We start from the raw sequence: 23,966 nt of genomic DNA on the forward strand, positions 1-23,966 counted from the left end.
GTTGACAACTGGGTCTGGAATTGCCCTCGAGGAAAACATCGCCATCACTCCTGGTTAATCCTAGCTCTGAGGAGAACCAGCATTCTACCGCGGTTTAGGGAATTGGGAGAGCAAAGAGCTGCCTCTGGGCGAAACTGGAGGAGCACCCAAGGGATTCCCTGTGCACAGGTACTTGTCTGAATTAAGGAATCTGGTCCCCAGGAAGACCCTTGTAAAAAGATTAACATGATACCTAAAAGAGGTATCATTCTATGTCATTCTTTTGTATGCTGAAAGCGTACCAATATGTTGCTCTCCGCTCGGTGAGGCTCAGAGGGCATGGTCAAGAGGTCATTTCAGATTAGGGCATGGAGTGGGGATGGGCACTGCAAGATCAGGCCTGCACCCACAGGCAGCATAGCACAGATAAAGTTTTCAGGCTGCTTTCCCTTCCTCTTAGAAGGCGATCAATCATCGTGACAGAACGGACAGATGATGCTGCAGGCTGGCTTCCATGTGCCCTTTCACTGGATCTGGGTGTTATGGCTTTAAGGACTGGATGGGCCTTTTCCATGAGCATCTGGCATGCCCTAATAATTTTTAAATGAGAATTATAGGAACTCCCCAGAGAGATATATATGATCTCAGGAAATAGCAAAAGTTGAATTTTTAAAAATAGACTTGGGCCAGACTGGGTTCAAGGTGTCTGGATCTGTTTGAAATGGTGCTTACAGTCAAGAAAACGGTCTCGTCAAGCTCCTCGGCTTCTCTCACGATGGTCTCCAGGGTGTCCTTGGCAGTGTCCATGCTCTGCAGAAAATGGACCATCTGGTCATGCAGGAACTCCATCTTCTTTCTCTTCACTTCCTCAAAGCTCTGGGCTTTCTCATCATATTGTGCTAAAACCTTCTTCATCATTTCCTCATTCTGTTCTTCTAGCCGCTTCTCATTTTTACTACAGTTTTCCTAAAAATTAAAAACAAAAAAACCAATTCTGAGTGAAAAAAGAAGTATATGTATTTTTCACGAGAAATACTAGCCTTTTAAAGAATTAATCTTGGGCATTCTGGTAAGAGACTCACAGATGATGTACACAATCTGAATTTTCAGCCTATTAACCTCCTTTGCCATAGTTATCTCTGCAACAGAATTCACTGTAAGAAGAGACAATCTAGAAGGATTTAGTTAATGAAACACACACACAACAATATCTGTAGGGAAGTCTTGCCCACCTGCATCCCCACATGACAAAACCTGGCATCACAATGAATGAAGATCAGGTAGCCAAGAGGGTTCAGTGCCATCTTTCCCACTCTACTAAAATCAGAGTGTGGAGGAGGAAACAGCGAGGATACTGGACAGGGTGCCACAGCCACAGATGCTCTCCGGGGAAGAGGCACCTTCTGCTAGAGTCGGAGAAACCACATGGCTTGTCTGCACAAACTCTGATGCTTAGCTCTCCTGACTAGTGTGTGTGACAGTTGCTCAGTCATGTCCGACTCTTTGTGACCCCATGGACTTACCCTGCCAGGCTCCTCCATCCACAGGATTTTCCTGACTAGAGGGCTAGTGATGAGGTGATCATATTGTTTACTGCCTGAAAGGAACACTTTGGTGGCAGTGGAGGTTGGGCAGCAACAGCACTAAAAATAACCAGCAGGGGCACCCCCCTCCGGTACTCTTGCCTGGAAAATCCCATGGACTTAGGAGCCTGGTAGGCTACAGTCCCTGGGGTTGCAGAGAGTCGGACACGACAGAGCGACTTCACTTTCACTTAACTGATTTACAACAGGAGTTAAGCAGACCTTTCGCAAGCAAGCTAGAACGAGAAGTGATGGGGAAACTGCACTCCAGCCTCCCACAGAAGCCTGTCAATCCTGACTGATAAGTAAGGATGTCTGGGCTTGCCAGGAGCCAGCACGGGCGATCATCCGACCCATGACAAGGTCATGCGGAAGAGACCTGATAAGCAAGGCTTCAGGACTTGAGGGGCTCCCTAGACCAGCTCGAGCATCTACCCCCAAACCAGAATCTGTCTGTTTTATTATTTTATGACTTTCACCAACTCTCCTGACATTAACAGGGGGCTATCCCTGACCACCTTTCTCTGGAGAAAATCAACTTAGGGCTCTAGCTAATAAGTCTCCTGGACATGAGAGGAATATTTCAAATCAAACCCAACTGTTAGCATTCTAGCTTGCTTGGCAGGTTTATCCAGACTCTTGCAGCTATGCTTGTGATTATTCACAGCCTCCCAACTGTGAGAGGTACAGGAAGCCTAAAACATAGACCCTTCCAAAGAGTTAAAAGTTATTAGAGTAGTGCTGGTGTAGGATTTCATTACTGGGCCAATGCTTGTTGCTAAGTTCCCATATCTCTTATCCACTGTGCACCTGGGAGTACATTAGTTAACATAGTTGGAATGTAAGAAAACAAAATAGTAGCCTTGAAAGTAACCACATCAGGCGTTTGAGCTAATTGGTTCTTTCTTGTAACTCACTACACCTTTGCTCCATGAGAAATGTAACTCTGTTTAGCATTTTCTGAGGCTGACATAGATTAGAAATATAAAGAAAAAACACTTTGAGGGAAAATAAGTTTTCTGGTTGAGCAGCCTTTATCAAAAGAGGGTCATAAAATGTTCACAGGCCTCCAAGGCCAGAAGATAATGTATACAACATCATTTGTGGGAAAGGTATGCAGAAAAAATCCTGGCTTCGATAAGGGCAAAACTACTGGAGTGTTTGGGCTGATTCTGCATGACCTCGCATCTTTCATTTCCCTCTATGTACAAGTCAAGCTATAAAAGTCCCTTTTGAAAATAAAGTAACGGGCCTCGCTCACTGAAGCTTGGTCACCCCGTGTCTTTTTTTTCTTTCTTTCTCTCTCTTACTCTCTTTTCCAGGCTGATCCCTTGGAGCATAGAGGCTCCCTGCGTTCACTTATCTGCCTGGGTTTCTAAGACCTGAACGGGAAGATGTTCTGCGTCTTCACTCCCTCAAGAGACCGGGAGGGCACCTACGGCCTCTGTGAACAGAGCAAGCTCCTTGTCTCGGGGCTTTATTGGCTTTCTGTGTAAAGCAAGGAATATCAGCCTCTTTCTCTCCTCTATTTTCTTATCGACAACATTCTTTCTTTCAGTTCCGTTCAGTTCAGTTCAGTCGCTCAGTCGTGTCCGACTCTTTGCGACCCAATGAATCGCAGCACGCCAGGCCTCCCTGTCCATCACCAACTCCTGGAGTTCACTCAGACTCACGTCCATCGAGTCTGTGATGCCATCCAGCCATCTCATCCTCTGTTGTCCCCTTCTCCTCCTGCCCCCAATCCCTCCCAGCATCAGAGTCTTTTCCAATGAGTCAACTCTTCGCATGAGGGGGCCAAAGGACTGGAGCTTCAGCTTTAGCATCATTCCTTCCAAAGAAATCCCAGGGCTGATCTCCTTCAGAATGGACTGGTTGGATCTCCTTGCAGTCCAAGGGACTCTCAAGAATCTTCTCCAACACCACAGTTCAAAAGCATCAATTCTTCGGTGCTCAGCCTTCTTCACAGTCCAACTCTCAAATCCATACATGACTACTGGAAAAACCATAGCCTTGACTAGACGGACCTTAGTCGGCAAAGCAATGTCCCTGCTTTTTAATATGCTATCTAGGTTGGTCATAACTTTTCTTCCAAGGAGTAAGCGTCTTTTAATTTCATGGCTGCAGTCACCATCTGCAGTGATTTTGGAGCCCCCCAAAATAAAGTCTGACACTGTTTCCACTGTTTCCCCATCTATTTCCCATGAAGTAATGGGACCGGATGCCATGATCTTCGTTTTCTGAATGTTGAGCTTTAAGCCAACTTTTTCACTCTCTTCTTTCACTTTCATCAAGAGGCTTTTTAGCTCCTCTCTACTTTCTGCCATAAGGGTGGTGTCATCTGCATATCTGAGGTTATTGATATTCTTTCTTTATCTCGCTCTAAATCATTCACTGACACCATTTCTCCTGAGGGTTACCCTGGATCCTGCGGGGGCTGGACCCCAGCATGGGCTGAATTCATATATCAAAGGAGCGTTCCTATCCCCTTCTTTCACTGCAGAGAGAGCAGGGTCGGCATGAACTCATCAAAGACAGTGGTACCACGAGAGACACTCATCTGTCCTTAGCATGGAACACCGGACAACGCTTTAGAGCATCTCTGCAGGGCTAACCCAGTGAAAGGCAGGATGGTAGAGCAAGTAAGTTCCAATCTTGGCTATAAACTTACTATGACCTTGGGTAATATACTTAACTCTAAATCTCAGTTTCTTATCTACAAAATGGGAGCAATAATAACTCCCATTTCATATGGTTACTGTAAGGATCAAATTGGACAAGCATGTAAAGTGTTTGCCCTATCATAGTTAGTACCCTATTTGTATATGTGTATGTGTTTTTAAGGACACATCATTTATCCTTAGACAGGAAGTAATCTCACTGATAACACAGAGGGAAGATTTAAGGACTACTTTTAATGGAATAAAACCAACAATGGCAAACCACAAATGCACACACAAACCCCAATTCAGGTCATTTTAGCTTTATTTACTTGTGATGTTTTAAGCGAATTGGGATAAAGTAAAAAGGAAAAGGTAGCTTACCTCAATGGTATTAAAAAAGGATTCTATCTCACTAACAAAGGCTTCAATCCTCAAGGATTTTTCTTGCAAATCTTCTAGAAAGTCCGCTAATTGAACCTGAAGAAAAGAATGAAGCTATCCTTAGTATATGACATTTGAGAAAAGAACTTCAAGCAGAGAGTTCCAATTTCCTTATAAATTTAGTATGTTTGGTAGAGGTACACTATATCATGGTCACAAACAAATCAACTTTTAAATTTTCTTTGCTGCTTCATCTAAATTGACTATATAGGTAATGTCTGATAAACAATTAGGAAGCTTATGAGTGAGAGCAATGAACAGTTTATTTTCCTATGCAAGAGGAATGCCTTCTTGGTCAGCTGGTGAATACAAAGTATACTTGTTTTAGTAAACTATGAATTGAATTCTTTCTCCTTAGTAAGGCCTCGATTTTTATACACTGTCTTTCTTCTTAGATAGCAGACTTTTCTCTGCACTGGTCCAACATAGCTGAGAAACCTCCTCATATTTGCACCAATGGTTCCAGGTGCGCTTGCCTCACATGACCCTGAGAAGTCACCAGGCCTGAAATCTAGCACACCAAACAATGAAAACTATCTACTAAAGAGATCTGAAGATTCTAATGACCCTCAACAGTACGTATTAGTTGTAAAGGTAGCTGTGATCTTTCCTGCAAAACTTAACGACACAGAATAAAAGAGCTTCCATCCGCCTGATTCACTATCCACAGAACGATGGAGAGATTACACTGTGGGAAGTCCCTTCGGAATCTGGTTCTCTGCTTCCCGCTCACGCCCCCGCCTCTTCTCCACAGGGCTTCAGGATTCTCTCACCTATGTGCCTTTTTAGAAGGCAATCCCTGTGTCTAGAATGTCCTCCCTGCCCTGGTTTGTTAGAAGAACTCTATGCTATTTAGGCTCGCCAAAGCTGCACCTTCTCAAGACACCTTCGCCATCTCTCCAGTCCCCCTCCACCATTTCACTCACTCCCAGAGGGTTTCTCACTCAGAACACTGCATTTCCAGGATGCTATGTGATTTGGGGGAGCTACAAGTCCAGCTTCCTTTATTTTTGTTTTTATTCCCTATGATGAGCACAGCTCTTAACATGGAATAGGAAGGGAGAGAGAAAGAGGGAAGGAAGAGAGTGATGGAAGAAATACATGACAGATAAAAGATAATCCACCACAACGGGGATAGAGTGGAGGGAGAAGCCAGGACCTGGATAATCTACAAATGCAGCCGTCAGTTCCCGAAAAATCACAGATGGCCACTCACAAGATGCTAGAGAATTCTCAAGTGACAACTTCTTCAATTTATTTTTAATTTTTAAAAAGTGCCAACCAACTCAGTCTTCACAGTCCATTTAATGAACGAAGCAAGTCTCTGGCTTAGTCAATTTGTTTTGCACTTTCTGTTCATACTCTTTGGAGAAGGTCCGGAGAAAAATAAAGAGAACTTTAAAATGGTTTTAAAGCAGGAGACATCATCTCTCTCTCTGCTTCTGAAATTTGTTTTAAATTGACAGGATTTAGACAGAATTATTTTTTTAATTTCTAAAACTCACAGAGATAAACAGAACATAATTAAGAAGGCTGGAAAAAAGTCTTCTTTCTGCTGGCAGTACCCAGTAGTTGTTAGTCAACAAAACCAAGTGTCATCGAAGAACGGGACATGTTTCATCGGTGCTGATGCCATCTGAATGCCTGAGAGTCCAAAAAGAAATTGAACCACGGCCTACCCCCAAACTTGACTAGGTAAAGTTTCAACAAAATTTCACACTGTAAAAATAGAACCAATATCATACAAGTTGAGAAGGATTATTTTTCCAGAAAAAAAAAAATCCAAGATTCAAATGTGTTATCCTACTGAATCAAAAGGAATCTGACAATTATCAGTGACCTAACTGAATGATCATATTGAAAACCACTACCGTTACGAAGGCCCTGAGCAGAGTAACAGAGATGCACATCAAAAGCACGCACTCTGGCATCAGACAGATCCGGGTACCAGTCCTAGTTCTGTCTTCTATGATCTTGGACTTAATGGGCTCTCTGAGCCCATTCTGTTACCTCCAAATCAAAGACAGTGACAGGATTTTTGTGAGAATTAAACAATATCCTGTATATAAAGAACTTAACATATTGCCTGGCCCATAGTTAAGTGCGCAGTTCTTGCTATTACTTGCAATTTTAGATCATTCTGCTACTGCATGGAGAATAGATTGATGAAATAAGAGTGGAGATTCCAGTTAGAAGGCTATTGAAAGGTAGGTGAGAATCTTAAAGACTAAGTGTTTGAGTTCCAATAGTATTTCTAAGAAGTAAGATATTTATAAGGATAGGTGTTGTGACTAACTTTCTAACATTGGGAGTCTATAGACATAGCCAGAAGGAATGCAAAAACTTTCCATTTCTACCATCAGTTTTATAAATAAAGAAGAAATGTGGAAAAAAATCAAAATTTTAAATGTCTTACTGTCTTGAGCATTTTATAAAGCTTGTAGTAAAATTGTTTAATATGATATAATGTATATTTTTAAAGGATCATACTGTAGATAATAGAAAATAAATTTTGTTCTATACTCTAACATGTATTTTTGTATTTAAAATTATTTCTTTTTTGGATAATGTTAAGGGCTACGTTTATAAAATAAGAGACCTCAAAGACAGTTAACTGGGAATGCCAGTTATTTATCCTGGTATACAGAGAATTTAGAAAAAAAAAAACTGGCACATATTATGTACCCAGTAAATGCCTGTCAAAGTGATGCTAACTAAATAACTAGGGAAATATTCTTAAGGTTTTTTTTCAGACTATTATGCCTAAAGATGAATGTATCAAATATTGGTCATTTTTTAAATTGAGAAAATGAGAAAACAGATTAATTGTCTACGTATGATTACACACTTATACACTTTGAAGTCTATTTACCTTTACAGCACTTATAGCTGTATCAAGTGTTGAAATCTCATGGTCCTTGTGAGTGCCAAGCATCGTGTCAACAGCAGAAATTGGGCTTCTGCATGTGTAGCAATATGTGTCAATCTGAGATGTTTTCATTTCCTTTTGTTCCTTCTCCGTTACCAACTCTGATAGTGACTGGTCTTGTTCTGCCATCTCTATGCCCAACTCTTTCTGTTCAGCAGACTTTCTTTGTTCTGCTCCAGTCACAAGTTCATTTTCACTGACATGTTCAAAGGATTCTTTTCCTTGAGATAACACATCTTCAGGGGTGGACTCTGAATACAGGTCTTCGGAAAGAGTGTCTTGAGTAACCACTTCATAATTCAGGGATTCAGCAAATTCATACTCATCCTGAACAGGGCTACTGCGGACCCAGTCTCCACTCGGCTCAGGGGGAACCATTATTTGAGGTTCTTCCTGCAGTGCTTCTTGCATGCAAGTTGCACCGGATGCAAATTCTTCCTCTGGGAAGGACACTTGCACCGGGACATTCACACTGGCCTCTGGGTTTGCATTTGCTGCTTCATCAGTCTGACCGCTTGTTTCATCTACTCTCTCCAGGACATGACGAGTGTCTTCAAATGGAACCGCATAGCTTATCCTCTGGGTAACCACTCTCACTTCCTCAGTGATGGGAGCTTTCCTCTGCATGGCTACACTGTCAAGAGTCTCCATCTGGCCTACTGATTCTCCTTCCCTGTAAGCTGCTTTCTGTTTTTCCTCCAGACTCTCCTCCCTGTCAATAGTTGCAAACTTGCCCCAGATTTCCCCTTCTGCAGTTATTGGTTGGTATGAATCATCCTTACCAATTGGCTTTTCTTCCAGACCTTGGCCTTGGTCCTTTTCAGTTACAGATGTCTCATGGAGAATGTCATCTTTGAGTATGTACTTCTCAAAATATATTCCTGTTCCATCTTCGATGTCAGAATTTCTGCTTGGAAATGAAGCTTCAGAATTCACACTGTCACCTTCAGAAGCTGTCTCTCCTTCTTTCTTTTGCTCTCCAACTGCTTCTTCATACAGATCTTTGTATAAAAACGCAAGTGCAGGTGGCTCCTCCAGAAGTTCAGGATTGATGGCTTTTGCAGTGGTAGGAAATATCTGAGTTCGTGACAAAACTCCTTCCTCTTCTTCAAATAAAGGCATCCCAGGTGACTTTGAGTCCACGTCTCTGTCTGTGCTCTTTGGAGCATCTCTGTCTGTTAATTTTTGGGTAACCAAAGACTTTTGGGTCTCTGGGTCAGATAGTTTGCTGTAGTCCTTTTCGAGTCCATAGAAACTTTCATCTAATTTCACCAAGTCATATTCATGTTCTAGGGCACCTTCCTCTGAATGTTCTGGGAAAGAGACAGTTTCTTCTGGAACTTCCTTTGATAGTCCTGCCTCTAATTTCCATGGTGCTCTCTGTTTTTCTGGGTCAGGGGAGATGTTATAATCAATCAATGTATATTTTTCAAAGTAATCCTCTTCATCGGGACTTGTGGGCTGATTAAAGGCTAAATCACCAGTTTCGGAGTCTGTGGGTATCTCCTCTTTGGCTGTATGAATTTCCTTCTGTTGGTCTTCTTTCAATGATATAACTTTTATATCAGAATCTTCTAACTTACTCTGTAGTGTTTTATGGCAAGCAATTTCCTCACTCTCATCATGGAGGAGTATAGGCTTAAATGAGATCTTCTCTTCCAAATATTCTAACTTATCTTGCATTTGTTCACTTTCTTCCTGATCAACTGAAGAAATAAATGCAGGAGCATGAATATTCAGTATCTCACAACCTTCAGAAATGATACTGAAGGCACTCTTTTGCTCTTCAGAAAGTCCAGCTGGCTTACTAGTCACTGTAAATTCTTCATCTCTTACGCTTGTGTCTTCAGGCTCCTTAGAAACCACCTCATCAGCCCTGATTGTTGCATTAGTTATAAATTGAGCATAGTTACTGCTTGCTGAAGGGCATGGCTCATATACTTGGGAATCTTCTACAGCCTCCAAGTGGTGTTTTGAAACAAGAACAGGCTGTTCAAACATTTCAGATGTTAGATCTTTAGATGTTTGAGTAGTAAGGACTGTAGGCCTATCTGGAGTCACTTCTGACAGTGGTTGTTCTTGTTTCTTCTCTGGACTAACTTCTGGAGATGCTCCTGAAGCAAGTGTTTGCGGTTTCACAGATGACAACAGATATGAAGGTGTTTCTAAGCTCTTTGTTTCGCCAGAAGGACGATCTAAAATCCTTTCAGATTCTTTAGATGGAGAGCCTTGTTTACTTTCTTTTGCAGTACCAACTGAGCCACCTTTTGGCAGCTCTGACACTATGACCTGTCCCTTTTCTTCTCTGTGAGTCACCACATCCCTGCTTGACTTTTCCAGTACCAGGTTTCCTTCCTTAGGTAAAGAGGGCTCATTTATTTCATCATGATAAGGAAGATCCACTGGAAGGAAAGCCTTGGTTTCCTCCACCAAAACTTCTCGTTCTTCTAATGGATGTGGTTGACTTCCTACTGCCTTTGTTTCCTTGATTTCAGAGTAAGCCTCTGAGATCGTGGTTTCTGACGTTTCAGCAGCTTCTGTAGTTTTAACTAATGAAAATGGTTGGGTTTCACCCCAAGTAAGACGGAAAGAGATATCTGACTCTTCGGGCTGATGTCTGGCTATACTTATGGAATATGGCTGTATTTCCTGCTCTCTCCCTTCTGAAAATGCATGTGACCGCTCTTCTTTTTCTTCTCCTTTCTCCTCCTCAATAATTTTGTATCTTTCTTTGTGGTCTTCATTTTGATAGACTTGCTGCCGCACAGTAGCAGCTTTTGGTTCTTCCAATTTAACAGGGCTAGGCCCATGTATAATTTTTGCCTTCTCTATTTCATTAATTTCTCTATGGTCTAATGGGGCTGCTGTCTCTTGTTTTTCTGCCAGCGCCTTCTTTTCTGCCAAGGAATATGATCTCATTCCCAAGGTACCTTTCTCCTCAGCTGGGCTAACAGATCTGAGTTTTATTTCCTCTTCAGAAATTTTCAAGGAAATGGGTTTTGGCATCTCTTTCCCTAGTCTGTCTTCACCAAGATCAATTAAACTGCCTTTAGGTTCTTCTCCTGGCAAAATTACTGACTCCAGCTTCTCTGATTCCTCTGTGATAGTTTTACTTGCAAAGCTCATTGAAGCTGGTTCTGGCTGTTGTGGCACCTTATCTGTTGCATCTACAGATAAGAGTGGTTTTCCTTTTTGATCACTTCTTGGCTCTTCTTTAAGAATAGAAATATTCCATTTAGATCGAGGGGAGATTTCTGGCTTCTGGAGTCTTTTACTGTCAGTGACATGAAAAGGGACAGCATTTTTGGCTTCTTCCATAATGGATTTCTCACTCATGGGAGAATACGATTGGATTCTAAGATGTCCTCCGCCATCAACAGAACTAACTACCGAGGTCAGGTCCATTTCTTCTGAATAGTCTAGGACCTCTTTCTTTCCATAATCGTCACTAGATGCCTCAAAGCTGGATTTTGGCTGTGGCGAGAATTCTACATTTGATAACAATGCGGGTTTGTCTTTAAAATCGTGATGCTCACCAGATTTAACTAAAGAATCTGCAGATTCTGAAGCAGTTTTAGGTTTGGCCTCTGGGAATAGATGATCCACTGGCTTCTCAGTTCCATGAACGTCAGCTGGAGCAGGACCTTCAGAATCTATCACAGTCACTGTTTTTTCTTCAGATGGGCTGGGCTGAGCTTCTAAATCTTCTTTTTCAGCAACTTTGTTATCTTGAGTGCTTGATCTAAAAAAGAAACTGGACACCCATGATGTGAAAGATGAAATTCCTTTCTTTGCCTTTTCCTCAGAGATGCTTGGCTCCACTGCCTTCTGCTCCTTGGGCGGCTTTTGTATCACCTCAGGTGACTCTAGGGGTTGAGGTTCTTTGTTTTCTTGGGTTGAGGAGAGTGGTTTTATTTGCGTGGGTGCTTTCACTACGGATGGTGGTTTCCCTCTCTCATTAGCATCATCTGCAACCTTTGGCTGAACCACATTGGATTCTTCTAATGGCTTCTCTCCAGGCAAAGGGGATATACGGCCATGTGCTTCTTTTTCAACGCCCAGTGCAGGTTCTGCCTCTTCAGCCAAGACACGGGCAGCTTTGACAAGAGAGGGAGGAGTTTCTGATTTGACTTGTTCCATTGATGGGCCAGACACTGGTTTCTGGAGGCCTCCTTCATAAGGTATTTTGAGTTCTTCCTGGCTGTCTTCTTTGCAAGGCCTGGGAATTTCTGTGTTTTCTTTCTCCGCTACCAAACTTTCACCCCCAACAAAAGAAAGGGTCTGCTTCACTTCTGCCTCACTTCTCTCCACATTTCCAGCTGCAACTAAAGATTCTGGTTTGGGGGCCAGCTTTATGTCTTCAGAAGAGTAAGTTTCAGTTGCTAAGGTCTCTATATTATCACGGGAGGTATCAAGAGTAGACACTGGTTCTTGGAATGCTAAGTGAGGTTCTGCTGCAGAAGGTGGCAGAATTTGCTTTCTGATTTCAGGCGTGTGGTCTTTCTCTGGCAGAGCAGGCTTGAGCTGCCCTGTCATCAGGTCACTGGTACCAGAAGAACCCAGCTGCACAGATCCCATGACTCTTTCTTCGTGATGACTTACCAAGTCTCTTTCTGGCTTTTTCAGCATCCAGTTTTCATCCTTTGGAGAAATAAGGGGCTCTTTCATGTGTGTTTCTCTAACATCCGTAGGTTCAGTTGTCAGAAGTAATTTTGATTCTTCCAAAGGCAAATTTTCTTTCATAAACAAAACTTGTTTAATACCCAGGTCTTGTTTATCTGCAAAAGACCTGCTTATGTCAGGCAATGCAGCAGCTTGATCTGAATCAAGGGCTTCTTCAGGCTTCTGCTGCACGAAGAGGTCAGAAGAAGCGACCTTTGATGGCTCTGCTACACTCTGCAGAACATGAAATGAGTTTGGTTGGTCAGTTTCATTTAGCTTAGTTACAGTACCTTCTGTCACTTGTGCCTCCAAATCTCCTGCTGGCTGTAAGGGGCTTATTTCTTGTTTTTCTTCTTTTTTAAAGTCAGCTGAACGGTTTGGCTCTTCTGATGATCCTTTTGCGGATAAAGCATATGACTGAAGTTCTTCTAGGCTGTCTCCTTCAAGTCGAGAGGTAAATGCTTCCCTTGATCCTAAGCTAACAACCTTAGCAGAGAGAGATTTCATTTCTTGAATCTGAGGTTCCTCCCTAAGGTATGAAGAAACCTCTGAAGTTTCAGGAACTGTAGTTGACACGTGAAGTTCCCTGTTTTCCTCTTTTCCTTCTCCTCGGCTCCTGAGCTCAGGTAGGCCCTTTGCTAAGACAGAATCCTCTGTTTCCGGTAGGGGAGATTTTATATGTTCTGTCTGTATGGATCCACTTTGCCTACTTACATCACCAGCGAATTCTGAGCCAGCACTTCCAGTTTCAGGTAATTCTGATACTGGATGTGTCTTGTCTCTCTTCTCAGGTTCCATGGACAGCGGTGCCCGAGCGAGACCTGGTTTTTCTGACCGGAAATCTCCCTGAATTACAGAGGGTGTCTCTACTGCCTGTTCCCTCTTATCACCACCGAAGGTTAAGAATGTTGAAGCTAAATCTTCTGGTGTTAAATGTTCCAACTCAGGAGGAGAACTTGCTGTCACCTCATCTTTGCCTTTTGGGACTATATATTTGGGTGTAGGTGACACGTTCTGTGAGGAAGGAAGTTCAGTTTCTGTTTTCTTTATCTCACCACCTGGGCTGAGTGAAGGCACATGTTCAGGTCCCGACATCTCTGAGGCAGACACATAATTTTTTTTCTGTGATAAATCCAAATACTCAGAGTCGAGAACTGTAGGAAATGAAAGATCTTGTTTGTCTTCCACCCTTGCTTCCTTTGATACATCTAGATGCTGAGAAGACAAAGTCTTGGTTATTGCCAACCCAGGTTTAATGTCTTCAGTCTCTACCTCTGACACAACAGAATGCTCTGATATAGAGGATATGCTTGCAGGTAAATCAAATTTAATTTCTTTCTTGACTTCGGACCAAGCTGGATATTGTGAAGCAGCAGTTTCAGTGGGAGAAGGGCTAGCTTTGATTGCTACCTTGCCTTCTTCTTTAAAAAGTGAATGCTCATCTACAGGTGGTAAACCACTTCCTAATTCACTCTTTTCTACCTTTGTTAAGACTGGATGTTCTATAGGGGTGGTAAGAGGTAAGTCTGTTGGGATTTCTTCTTTTGCTAATTTGGTTAAGTTTGAATCATGCTTTGTCTCAGATGTTATGGTTATTGAAGCATTGGGTTCAATTTCTTTCTTTATTTCTTCTGACAAAGCTGAAAATTCTGCTACAGGTGGTCCATGCTCACCTTCCTGTTCCACTCCCAGTGAAGTTGAATGCAGCACTCCAGGTGGACCAGTTACTTTAGAATCAAGTTTCACTTCTGTTTCTACCACTGATGAAATCTCAGGTCTAGATAAAGATGCTTCCCTTAGAGGTGAATATGGCCTCATTACTTCGGGCTCATTCTCTGACAACCTTCTCTGTCCTAGTTCAGATGTCGCAGTTGGAGCTAAGCTGGGTTTGACATCCTTCTCTGGCTCATCTGCCAAGTCAGGCAGAACTGAATCTTTCATCCCAGACTCTGGGATGAAACCTCTGAAGTTTGGAGGCTGAGGCTCCATTTCTTGATCCCGCAATACATGTGCTATAGCTTCTTGAGAATCAGGCACAATTTCTTCCTTACTTTCAACTTTTAACAAAGCCATCTGTTCATCTGCAGATTTTGGAGTGAGGGATGTTTCGGGTTCTTGTTCTTTCTTAATTGCACGTGCTGAATCAGGTGAAACGGAACACTGAGATGCCGGCAAAACAGGTTTGGTTTCTTCCTTTACTGTGGGTGATTGTGCAGGTGGTGCAGCTAGCGATGAACTAGACTTGGTTTCTCCCCTCTCTGAATCACTGGTTAACCTTGGTGGAACCGAGTCTTCAGGCTCAGGTTCTGAATACGTTCGAGTTCTCTGCTTCTGTGCCAGAATGAGATATTCAGATACAGATGTTGATGTTGTTTGAGCATCTGGCTTAATTTCTGCTTTCTCTGCTTCATTTGTTGAAGGGAGCTGACTCAAGTCTTTAGGCGCAGACATCGAAGGTTCAGCTCTTTGCTGCTGGGATGAACTTAGACGCTCAGGTACAGGTGTAGTCGTTGTTGGTGCAATTTCTCCCTCATCTGCTTCTGAGAAGCGGGAATATCCTGATGCAGCCATTGCAGTTAACAGTGAATCAGGCTCAATTTCCTTTCTGTTCATTTCTGGGATCCTATAGGGTGGGATGGAAGCTTGTGATGCTGAGTCTGGAGAAAAAAGTTCCGTTTCCTCGGTGTCTTCATCTGACAAAATAGTGTGTTCAGATGGTGATGTTAAACATATTGGAGAATCACACTCAAATTCTCTCTTCCCTGTTGTTGCATAGGGTGGAAATGAGAATTCTGACACAAAAGCCGAGTCTGGAGAAAAAGGTCCAATGTCTTCTTGCTCTTCTTCTGAGAAAGTCATGGGGGAGGAGGAACCTTTTAGATTTAAAGGGGATGTGTGGACAATTTCTTCCTCCTGTGATTCCGGTGTTGCATACGGTGGTACTGAAAGTTCAGAAGCAGAGGTGGAAGAGGGTGTGTACCGCTCCATTTCTACTGTCTCTTCTTCCGAGGGGACCACGTGATCAGGTGGGGCAGCTGAAAGCGGTGGGGCCTGGCACTCAGGAGTCCCCTCAGTTGTGGATGGTGGGAGGGAGCGTTCAGGTAATGAGGCCACCTCTGGGGTATAGAATCCAGCATCTTCCTTCTCTTCTTCTAACACAGTCTTGTGTTTAGAAACACCTTCTGATTTCAACAGGGAGACATCATCAATTATGTTCTTTGGGGATTCCTGTCTTACATTTGGTGGGACTGCATTTTGGAAGGTCAGTGCTGAATCTTGTGTGACACCCTCATTTCCTAGGTTCTCTCCTTCTGACAGGACAGCGTGTTCAGATGTCATGGCTGAAAGCGGTGGGGCCTGGCATTCAGGAGTCCCCTCAGTTGTGGATGGTGGGAGGGAGCATTCAGGTAACGAGGCCAACTCTGGGGAACACAGCCCAGGGTCTTCATTCTCTTCTTCTGACAGAATCAGGGGCTCAGAAACACCTTGTGACTTTGATGGGGACTTAAGGTCTACTGTTTTCTTTAGTGACTCTTCTGTTGCCTGAGAGGGAACTAAATATTCAGAAGCAGATGTGGAGTCTGGCGTGTAACGCCCACTTTCTGAGCCCTCTTCTCCGGACAGGATCGTGGGTTCTGGTGTAACTGCTGAAAACAGTGGGGACTGGCATTCAAGAGTTTTCTCAGTTGTGGAGGGTGAGACAGATATAGAAGCTGAAGTTGGGGAGGAATGCTCAAATTTATCATCCTCTTCTTCTGACAAAACTGCATGTTCAGATACAGCTGTCACATGAGGTAAAGAAACTGGCTCAGCTTCTTGCTTCTCTAGTTCATAGATCCAATCCTGTGGGGCTGAATACTCTGACACAAAAGCAGAATCAGTAGAAACAGACTCATTTTCCTCTCTTTCTTCCTCAGACAAGGCGACCTGTTCAGGTGTTGAAGTTGTCAGTAATGGCAGAAGGGTCTCCTCTTTTTCCTCCTCTTCAGGGGCCAAGTGTGGTGGGAAGGGCTCCTCAGAAACTGATGGACTTTCTGGGTAATCAAGTTCTATGATCTCTTCTTCTTCCACTAAGCTAGAATCTTCAGGTTCAGGGGTAGCAGCCATTGGTAGGGGCATTTCTGTTTCTTCCTTCTCTGGTTCCTCTACCACTAGAGGTTCAGAAAGAGAAATGGATGGCTCGGGCACAGTTTCTTCCTTCTCTCCTTTGATGCTGAGATGAGGAGGGGTCAGTTGGTCAGCGACTGGTTCTGCCCTTTCCCGTGAAGTCAGATCCAGCTCCTCTCTCCCAGGGCTGAAATCTTCCTGGATAGAGGCTGTCAGACCCGGTGCACCTGATTCCAGAGAACCCTTCTCTGCCTCTAGTGAAATGGAATGGTCAATCGAAGACATGTCTTCCGTCTTCACTTCATCCAGTACAGGCGGTGAGACTGAAGAGTCAGGCTCTGCAATTACTGTTTCTTGTGAATCAGCCTCAGATTCTTCCTTTGCAGTTTCCAGGAACGTGGCTACAGATGTAGCGGGTGCAAGAGAGGAAGGCTTCGTGTCACAGGGCTTTGCTTCATCAGTCAGCACTTGTGGCACTACCCGAGGAGGGCTGAGCTGTGATTCCCGTTCTGCTATGGCATGACTTGTATGAGAGGAAGCTGTGTGCTGGGCGGCAGATGCAGCCCTTAAGGGAAAATCGTCGTAAGTTTTCTTCTGATCTTCACGACCGAATAAGGAGGTCAGGGACTTTGATCCTTTGGAGAACACATCTCTCCAGGGTGGCGCAAGCTCTTTTCCTTTAACATCTTCTATGCTTTGGGTTGCTGATTTGCCTGTTTTGGAAACTACTTTAAGATCACGATCGCCTGACTCTGGCTCTAGACTAATGGATGCATCTTTCCCCTTCCTATAATGGATTTCTTTAATGACATAACCCTTTGGCAATGTTCCATAAAATTGCAGAGGAATTAATTCTTCTTTAACAGAATTGAACATCTTGATTTTATACTGTACTGTTCCTATGTAGACTGGCCTTAACACTAAGGGCTTGTATTCTTTGTATATTGCCCCCGTAATGGGAGGTGTACTTGAGGTGCTCTTCTTTTTTCTCATCTTATCATAAGTGCCAGTAGATGACTTCTCTTTCTGGGTGGTTAGTTCCTGACTTGTTTTGTTTGCAGGGGCATCTTGGGATTCGAAAGAATTTCTCTTTTTGTTGCCTTTCCGACGCAGAGATGGTGAGCCATGCTTTGACTTAGGCTTTCTTTTCCGGACTTTTTTAACTTCATCCACAATAAAAGAAACACTCCCTGGAGGAGAATTCAGAGTCGACCCTTCCAGACTACACACACCAGACGTCTGACTTTCTTCTGAGGCCCAAGGAGTGGAAGGCCTACTTGAACTGGTCTCCCAGGTGATACCACTATCTTCCCGTTGAACTGTTACCATGGAAAAGGAGGGGTCAGATATGATACATTTCTTCTTGGTCTTGCCCTCTTCATCCTGGTCTGATAACCTACAGTAAATTAAAACATTATTAATAATTTACATTTATTAATAATAATAACATCTTAATTACATATTAAATAATAAGTAAAGATCCTATTTTTACTAGGTAAAGGATTAATGTGAAGTTAAAATATACAGATATATAATGCCATCCATACCAAAAACCGGGACACACACAAAATTAAGTTTAAGAATTGAAGTCAGGATACCAAATACAATAACAACTCCCAAACTGGAATGAAATCAATATTCTGAAAAGTAAAAAAAAAAAAAAAAAAGCTAATGCTAAATTCACCACCTTTGGGACTTACCCAGTGGTCCAGTGGTTAAGATTCCATGCTCCCAATGCAGGGGGCCTGGGGTTCGATCCCTGGTCAGAGACCTAGATCCCACATGCTGCAACTAAAGATCCTGAATGCCACAACTAAGACCCTGTGCAGCCAAATAAACAAACAAACACAAACATTTAAAAATTTAAAAATAGAAATAAATTCACCACCTTCGCCTATCACCCTATCAGAGAGTGAGCTTCCTGTGACTCCTCCAGCCCTTCAGACTTACTGTTATCTATATGACAACAGTCACCAGGACCTCATAATGGCTCTTCGGTCTGTGGCTCCGTGTTACTGTTATCACTACTGTGACCCAGCTTTTTATCACATCACTCTGCCATGGACTATTTCATTAGCTTCCTAACTGGTCAGCTGATATCACATTTACCTCCCACCCTCCTCACACCCTCAATTCATCCTGCCTATCTTTTCAGACCAATTCTACTAAAAATGGTCATCACGCCACTTCCTACTCAAAAATGTCAGTAAATGCCTCATACCTGTAGAAAAATTAATTCAAGATACTTAACTCTCTGATCCCTAGCTGACCTTCTTTCCAAGTATCCACTTCCACCCTACGCTCACCTGATACATTTCTGTTTTAACTAGATAACTCCCTGTCCAGTATATCATAGGAACTGTGAGTCAAAGCCATGAGGAAAAATAGTGAATACAGATACATCACACACACAAAAAGCAGCCTACTGTGCTGTACCCAATTGATCTGTAAACCAGGGGTCACAACAGAATCTACCTTATGGGACTGCTGTGAGGATTTAATTCACTAACACACATGAAACGTGCCTTGCATGTAGTTCAGTTCAGTTCAGTCGCTCAGTCATGTCCAACTCTTTGTGACCCCATGGACTGCAGCATGCCAGGCTTCCCTGCCCATCAACAACTCCTGGAACTTACTCAAACTCATGTCCATTGAGTCAGTGATGCCACCCAACCATCTCATCCTCTGTCGTCCCCTTCTCCTCCTGCCCTCAATCTTTCCAAGCATCAGGGTCTTTTCCAATGAGTCAGTTCTTCACATCAGGTGGCCAAAGTATCAGGTCTTCCATACAATCCTTGGGTCAAAGGAGCCTGCTAAGTCACTTCAGTCATGTCTGACTCTGCGACCCTATGGACTGCAGCCCTCCAGGCTCCTCTGTCCCCAGGATTTCCCAGGCAAGAATACTGGAATGGATTGCCATTTCTTTCTCCATCACAGGAGCCTAGGCATGGTCATATTCAATTGGCTTGGAGAGATGGTCTTCTTGGACTAACCCTCAAGAGATAGCTGGCGTTGGCTCTCCCTTCGAAATACGACTGGGCCTGTCTCAGACTTCACAGCACTCTTCTCTGGAATTTCCTTACACCACCCCACCTCCCCATGCTCATGCCATTCCTCCATCTACAATTCTCCCCCATCTAAAACTAGCTTTCCTGCATATTTAAATTCTATCTACTCTTCAAGGCTTAGTTTTAAAACCTCCAGTGTTACCATCCCTGACCAAATCAGCATCCTGACCAATTCAGCAGTTACATTTCCTTTAAGTTAAAGATTGATATAAATACAAAACTAATGACTGGCTTAAACACAATTTTTCTACAACAAAAAAATCTATGCTCAAAAGTCACTAAGCATAAGTATTAAATGAAACCACTTCAGAAAAACATACATGATTAAATTCAGGTTTCTTACCAATAATTCTAGGAATCAGTGAACTAAGATGGACTGGAATGGGTGAATTTAACTCAGATGACCATTGTATCTACTACTGCGGGCAGGAAGCCCTGAGAAGAAATGGAGTAGCCATCACAGTCAACAAAAGAGTCCGAAATGCAGTACTTGGATGCAACCTCAAAAGTGACAGAATGATCTCTGTTCATTTCCAAGGCAAACCATTCAATATCTCGGTAATCCAAGTCTATGCCCCAAACAGTAACGCTGAAGAGGCTGAAGTTGAACAGTTCTCTGAAGACCTACAAGACCTTTTAGAACTAACACCCCAAAAGATGTCCTTTTCATTATAGGGGACTGGAATGCAAAAGTAGGAAGTCAAGAAACACCTGGAGTAACAGGCAAATTTGGCCATGGGAGTACAGAATGAAGCAGGGCAAAGGCTAATAGAGTTTTGCCAAGAGAACACACTGGTCATAGCAAACACCCTCTTCCAAAAACACCAGAGAAGACTCTACACATGACATCACCAGATGGTCAACACCAAAATCAGATTCATTATATCCTTTGCAGCCAAGATGGAGAAGCTCTATACAGTCAGCAAAAACAAGACCGGGAGCTGACTGTGGCTCAGATCATGAACTCCTTATTGCCAAATTCAGACTGAAATTGAAGAAAGTGGAGAAAACCACTAGACCATTCAGGTATGACCTAAATCAAAACCCTTATGACCATACAGTGGAAGTGAGAAGTAGATTTAAGGGCCTAGGTCTGATAGACAGAGTGCCTGATGAACTGTGGATGGAGGTTCGTGACATTGTACAGGAGACAAGGATCAAAACCATCCCCAAGAAAAAGAAATGCAAAAAAGCAAAATGGCTATCTGAGGAGGCCTTACAAATAGCTATGAAAAAAAGGGAAGTGAAAAGCAAAGGAGAAAAGAAAAGATATACCCATTTGGATGCAGAGTTCCAAAGAATAGCAAGGAGAGATAAGAAAACCTTCCTCAGCGGTCAGTGCAAAGAAATAGAGGAAAACAATAGAATGGGAAACACTAGAGATCTCTTCAAGAAAATTAGAGATATCAAGGGAACATTTCATGTAAAGATGGGCACAATAAAGGACAGAAATGATAGGGACCTAACAGAAGCAGAACATATTAAGAAGAGGTGGCAAGAATACACGGAAGAATTGTATAAAAAAGATCTTCATGACCAAGATAATCACGATGGTGTGATCACTCACCAAGAGCCAGACATCTTGGAATGTGAAGTCAAGTGGGCCTTAGAAAGCATCACTACAAACAAAGCTAGTGGAGGTGATGGAATTCCAGTTGAGCTATTTCAAATCCTGAAAGATGCTGCTGTGAAAGTGCTGCACTCAATATGCCAGCAAATTTGGAAAACTCAGCAGTGGCCAGAGGACTGGAAAAGGTCCATTTTCATTCCAATCCCAAAGAAAGGCAATGCCAAAGAGTGCTCAAACTACCACACAACTGCACTCATCTCACACGCTAGCAAAGTGATGCTTAGAATTCTCCAAGCCAGGCTTCAGCAATATGTGAACTGTGAAATTCCAGATGTTCAAGCCGGTTTTAGAAAAGGCAGAGGAACCAGAGATCAAATTGCCAACATCTGCTGGATCATCGAAAAAGCACGAGAGTTCCAGAAAAACATCTATTTCTGCTTTATTGACTATGCCAAAGTCTTTGGCTGTGTGGATCACAATAAACTGTGGGAAATTCTGAAAGAGATGGGCATACCAGACCACCATACCTATCTCTTGAGAAATCTGTATGCAGGTCAGGAAGCAACAGTCAGAACTAGACATGGAACAACAAAATGGTTCCAAATAGGAAAAGGAGTACGTTAAGGCTGTATATTGTCACCCTGCTTATTTAACTTCTATGCAGAGTACATCATGAGAAACGCTGGGCTGGATGAAGCTGGAATCAAGATTGCCAGAAGAAATACCAATAACCTCAGATATGCAGATGACACCATCCTTATGGCAGAAAGTGAAGAAGAACTAGAGCCTCTTGATGAAAGTGAAAGAGGAGAGTGAAACAGCTGGCTTAAAACTCAACATTCAGAAAACTAAGATCATGGCATCCAGTCCCATCACTTCATGGCAAATAGATGGAGAACCAGTTCAAACAGTAGCAGATCTTATTTTGGGGGTTCCAAAATCACTGCAGATGGTGACTGCAGCCATGAAATTAAAAGATGCTTACTCCTTGGAAGGAAAGTTATAACTAACCTAGACAGCATAATGAAAAGCAGAGACACTACTTTGCCAAAGTAGTGTCTGTATAGTCAAGGCTATGGTTTTTCCAGTAGTCATGTATGGATGTGAGAGTTGGACTATAAGGAAAGCTGAGCGCGGAAGAATTGATGTTTTTGAACTGGTGGTGTTGGAAAAGACTCTTGCGAGTCCCTTGGACTGCAAGGAGATCCAGCCAGTCCACCCTAAAGGAGATCACTCCTGAGTGTTCATTGGAAGGATTGATGTTGAAGCTGAAACTCCAATACTTTGGCCACCTGATGCAAAGAGCTGACTCATTGGAAAAGACCCTGATGCTGGGAAAGATTGAAGGTGGGAGGAGAAGGGGACGACAGAGGGTGAGATGCTTGGATGGCATCACCGACTCAATGGACATGAGTTTGAGTAAGCTCCTGGAATTGGTGTTGGACAAGGAGGCCTGGCGTGCTGTAGTCCACAGGATTGTGAAGAGCCCGACAGGACTGAGCAACTGAACTGAACTGAGTGCAACACTTTAACAGCCTCATCTTTTAGGATTTGAAATCCTAATTGGAGGTGATGGGATTCTTGCTGAACTATTTCAAATTCTAAAAGATGAGGCTGTTGAAGAGCCGCACTTGATATGCCAGCAAATTTGGAAAATGCAGCAGTGGCCACAGGACTGGAAAAGGTCAGGTTTCATTCCAAACTCAAAGAAGGGCAAGGCCAAAGAATGTTCAAACTACTGCATAATTATACTCACTTCACCTGCTAGCAAAGTAATAAAATTTTATTTTATTGAGTCTAAGTACTGTGTATGTGTGTGTGTGTGTGTGTGTGTTAGTCGCTCAGTCGTGCCTGACTCTTTGCGACCCCATGGACTGCAATCCACCAGGTTCCTCTGTCCATGAGATTTTCCAGGCAAGGATACTGGAGTGGGTTGCCATTTCCTTCTCCAGGGGATCTTCCCAACCCAGGGATTGAACCCAGGTCTCCTGCACTGCAGGCAGATTCTTTACCGACTGAGCTACAAGGGATACATAAAAAACACAGAACGATCTTTCAGGAAATTCAGAGTCTAACAGGGAGACAGAACTAAACATTTTAATAGAGTGGGGTTAGCTCACCTACAGGAGATAGGCAAGATACAGCAAGAACATAAGGAAGGGAAGACCACAGAGGAAAGATCCTTGTATTGGAATTTTAAGAAGACACAGGAGTTTGCCAAACGGATGAGAAGTGGTGGTTGTACAAGGATGGGAAGGTCATTCCAGGAAAATGTCACAGAATATTAAAAAGCATACTTATGAATAAATCAGTTTGGCTCACCAAGAAACCCAAAGTTTTGGGGGATGTCTGGATTACTGGACAGGAACAAAGGATAATAGAGCCAACAGGATCAGAGAATAACTATATTAGTATGTGTAAAGTCATAGTCAAGTATTCAAATTACACTCAGCATGAAGAAACTATTCTCTTAACAGGAGATCAATGGTTCCCGTAGAGTTCAGAAGTGTTTGTTACTCAAGAACACAAGTGCTATCATCTATGGAAAGATATTAATATATACATCAATGTTGTATAATTAACAGTATTGGCTATGAACATGATCTTATTCATTCTCCTCTGATTCTCACAAATCAACCTTCTGATTATTACTCAGCTGCCCATGCAGATTTATCAATGAGAGTGAGAAGAAATAGATCTTAATGACCTGGGGAGCTCACGTTCTTCCTTCTTTCAGAGTTGTGCAAGGAGAAGGTTCAACAGATCTGAGTTAGATCCAGGCAAGAACAGACTGATACCCAAGCTGAGTGCCAAAGACTCCTTCTTCCTTTTGAGGATAAACTTTATCTGATTTCCTTCTGTTCTTATTTGATAACAGAGATTTTTCATAATGAATGAATATTTTAGTATACAACTTTAATACAACTATAAAGATGACCATATTTATTACTCTGTTGATGTAGTGAA

At 42.8% G+C, this 23,966-nt stretch overlaps 1 protein-coding gene across 1 annotated transcript in view; it reads right to left on the reverse strand.

Annotated features, from left to right (window-relative positions):
- The window catches only part of CMYA5 (cardiomyopathy associated 5), a 98,574-nt gene that overhangs the window by 37,317 nt on the left and 37,291 nt on the right, over nt 1-23,966 (reverse strand). The window contains exons 2-4 of the mRNA XM_018053669.1: nt 7,536-17,757; nt 4,604-4,699; nt 712-945 (exon numbers count right to left, since the gene is read on the reverse strand). Of these exons, the coding sequence (XP_017909158.1) occupies nt 712-945; nt 4,604-4,699; nt 7,536-17,757 (10,552 nt within the window). The remainder of the gene's footprint in view (nt 1-711; nt 946-4,603; nt 4,700-7,535; nt 17,758-23,966) is intronic.

This window comes from Capra hircus, chromosome 10 (genome assembly GCF_001704415.2).
Source record: "Capra hircus breed San Clemente chromosome 10, ASM170441v1, whole genome shotgun sequence".
NCBI classification, from domain to species: Eukaryota; Metazoa; Chordata; class Mammalia; order Artiodactyla; family Bovidae; genus Capra; species Capra hircus.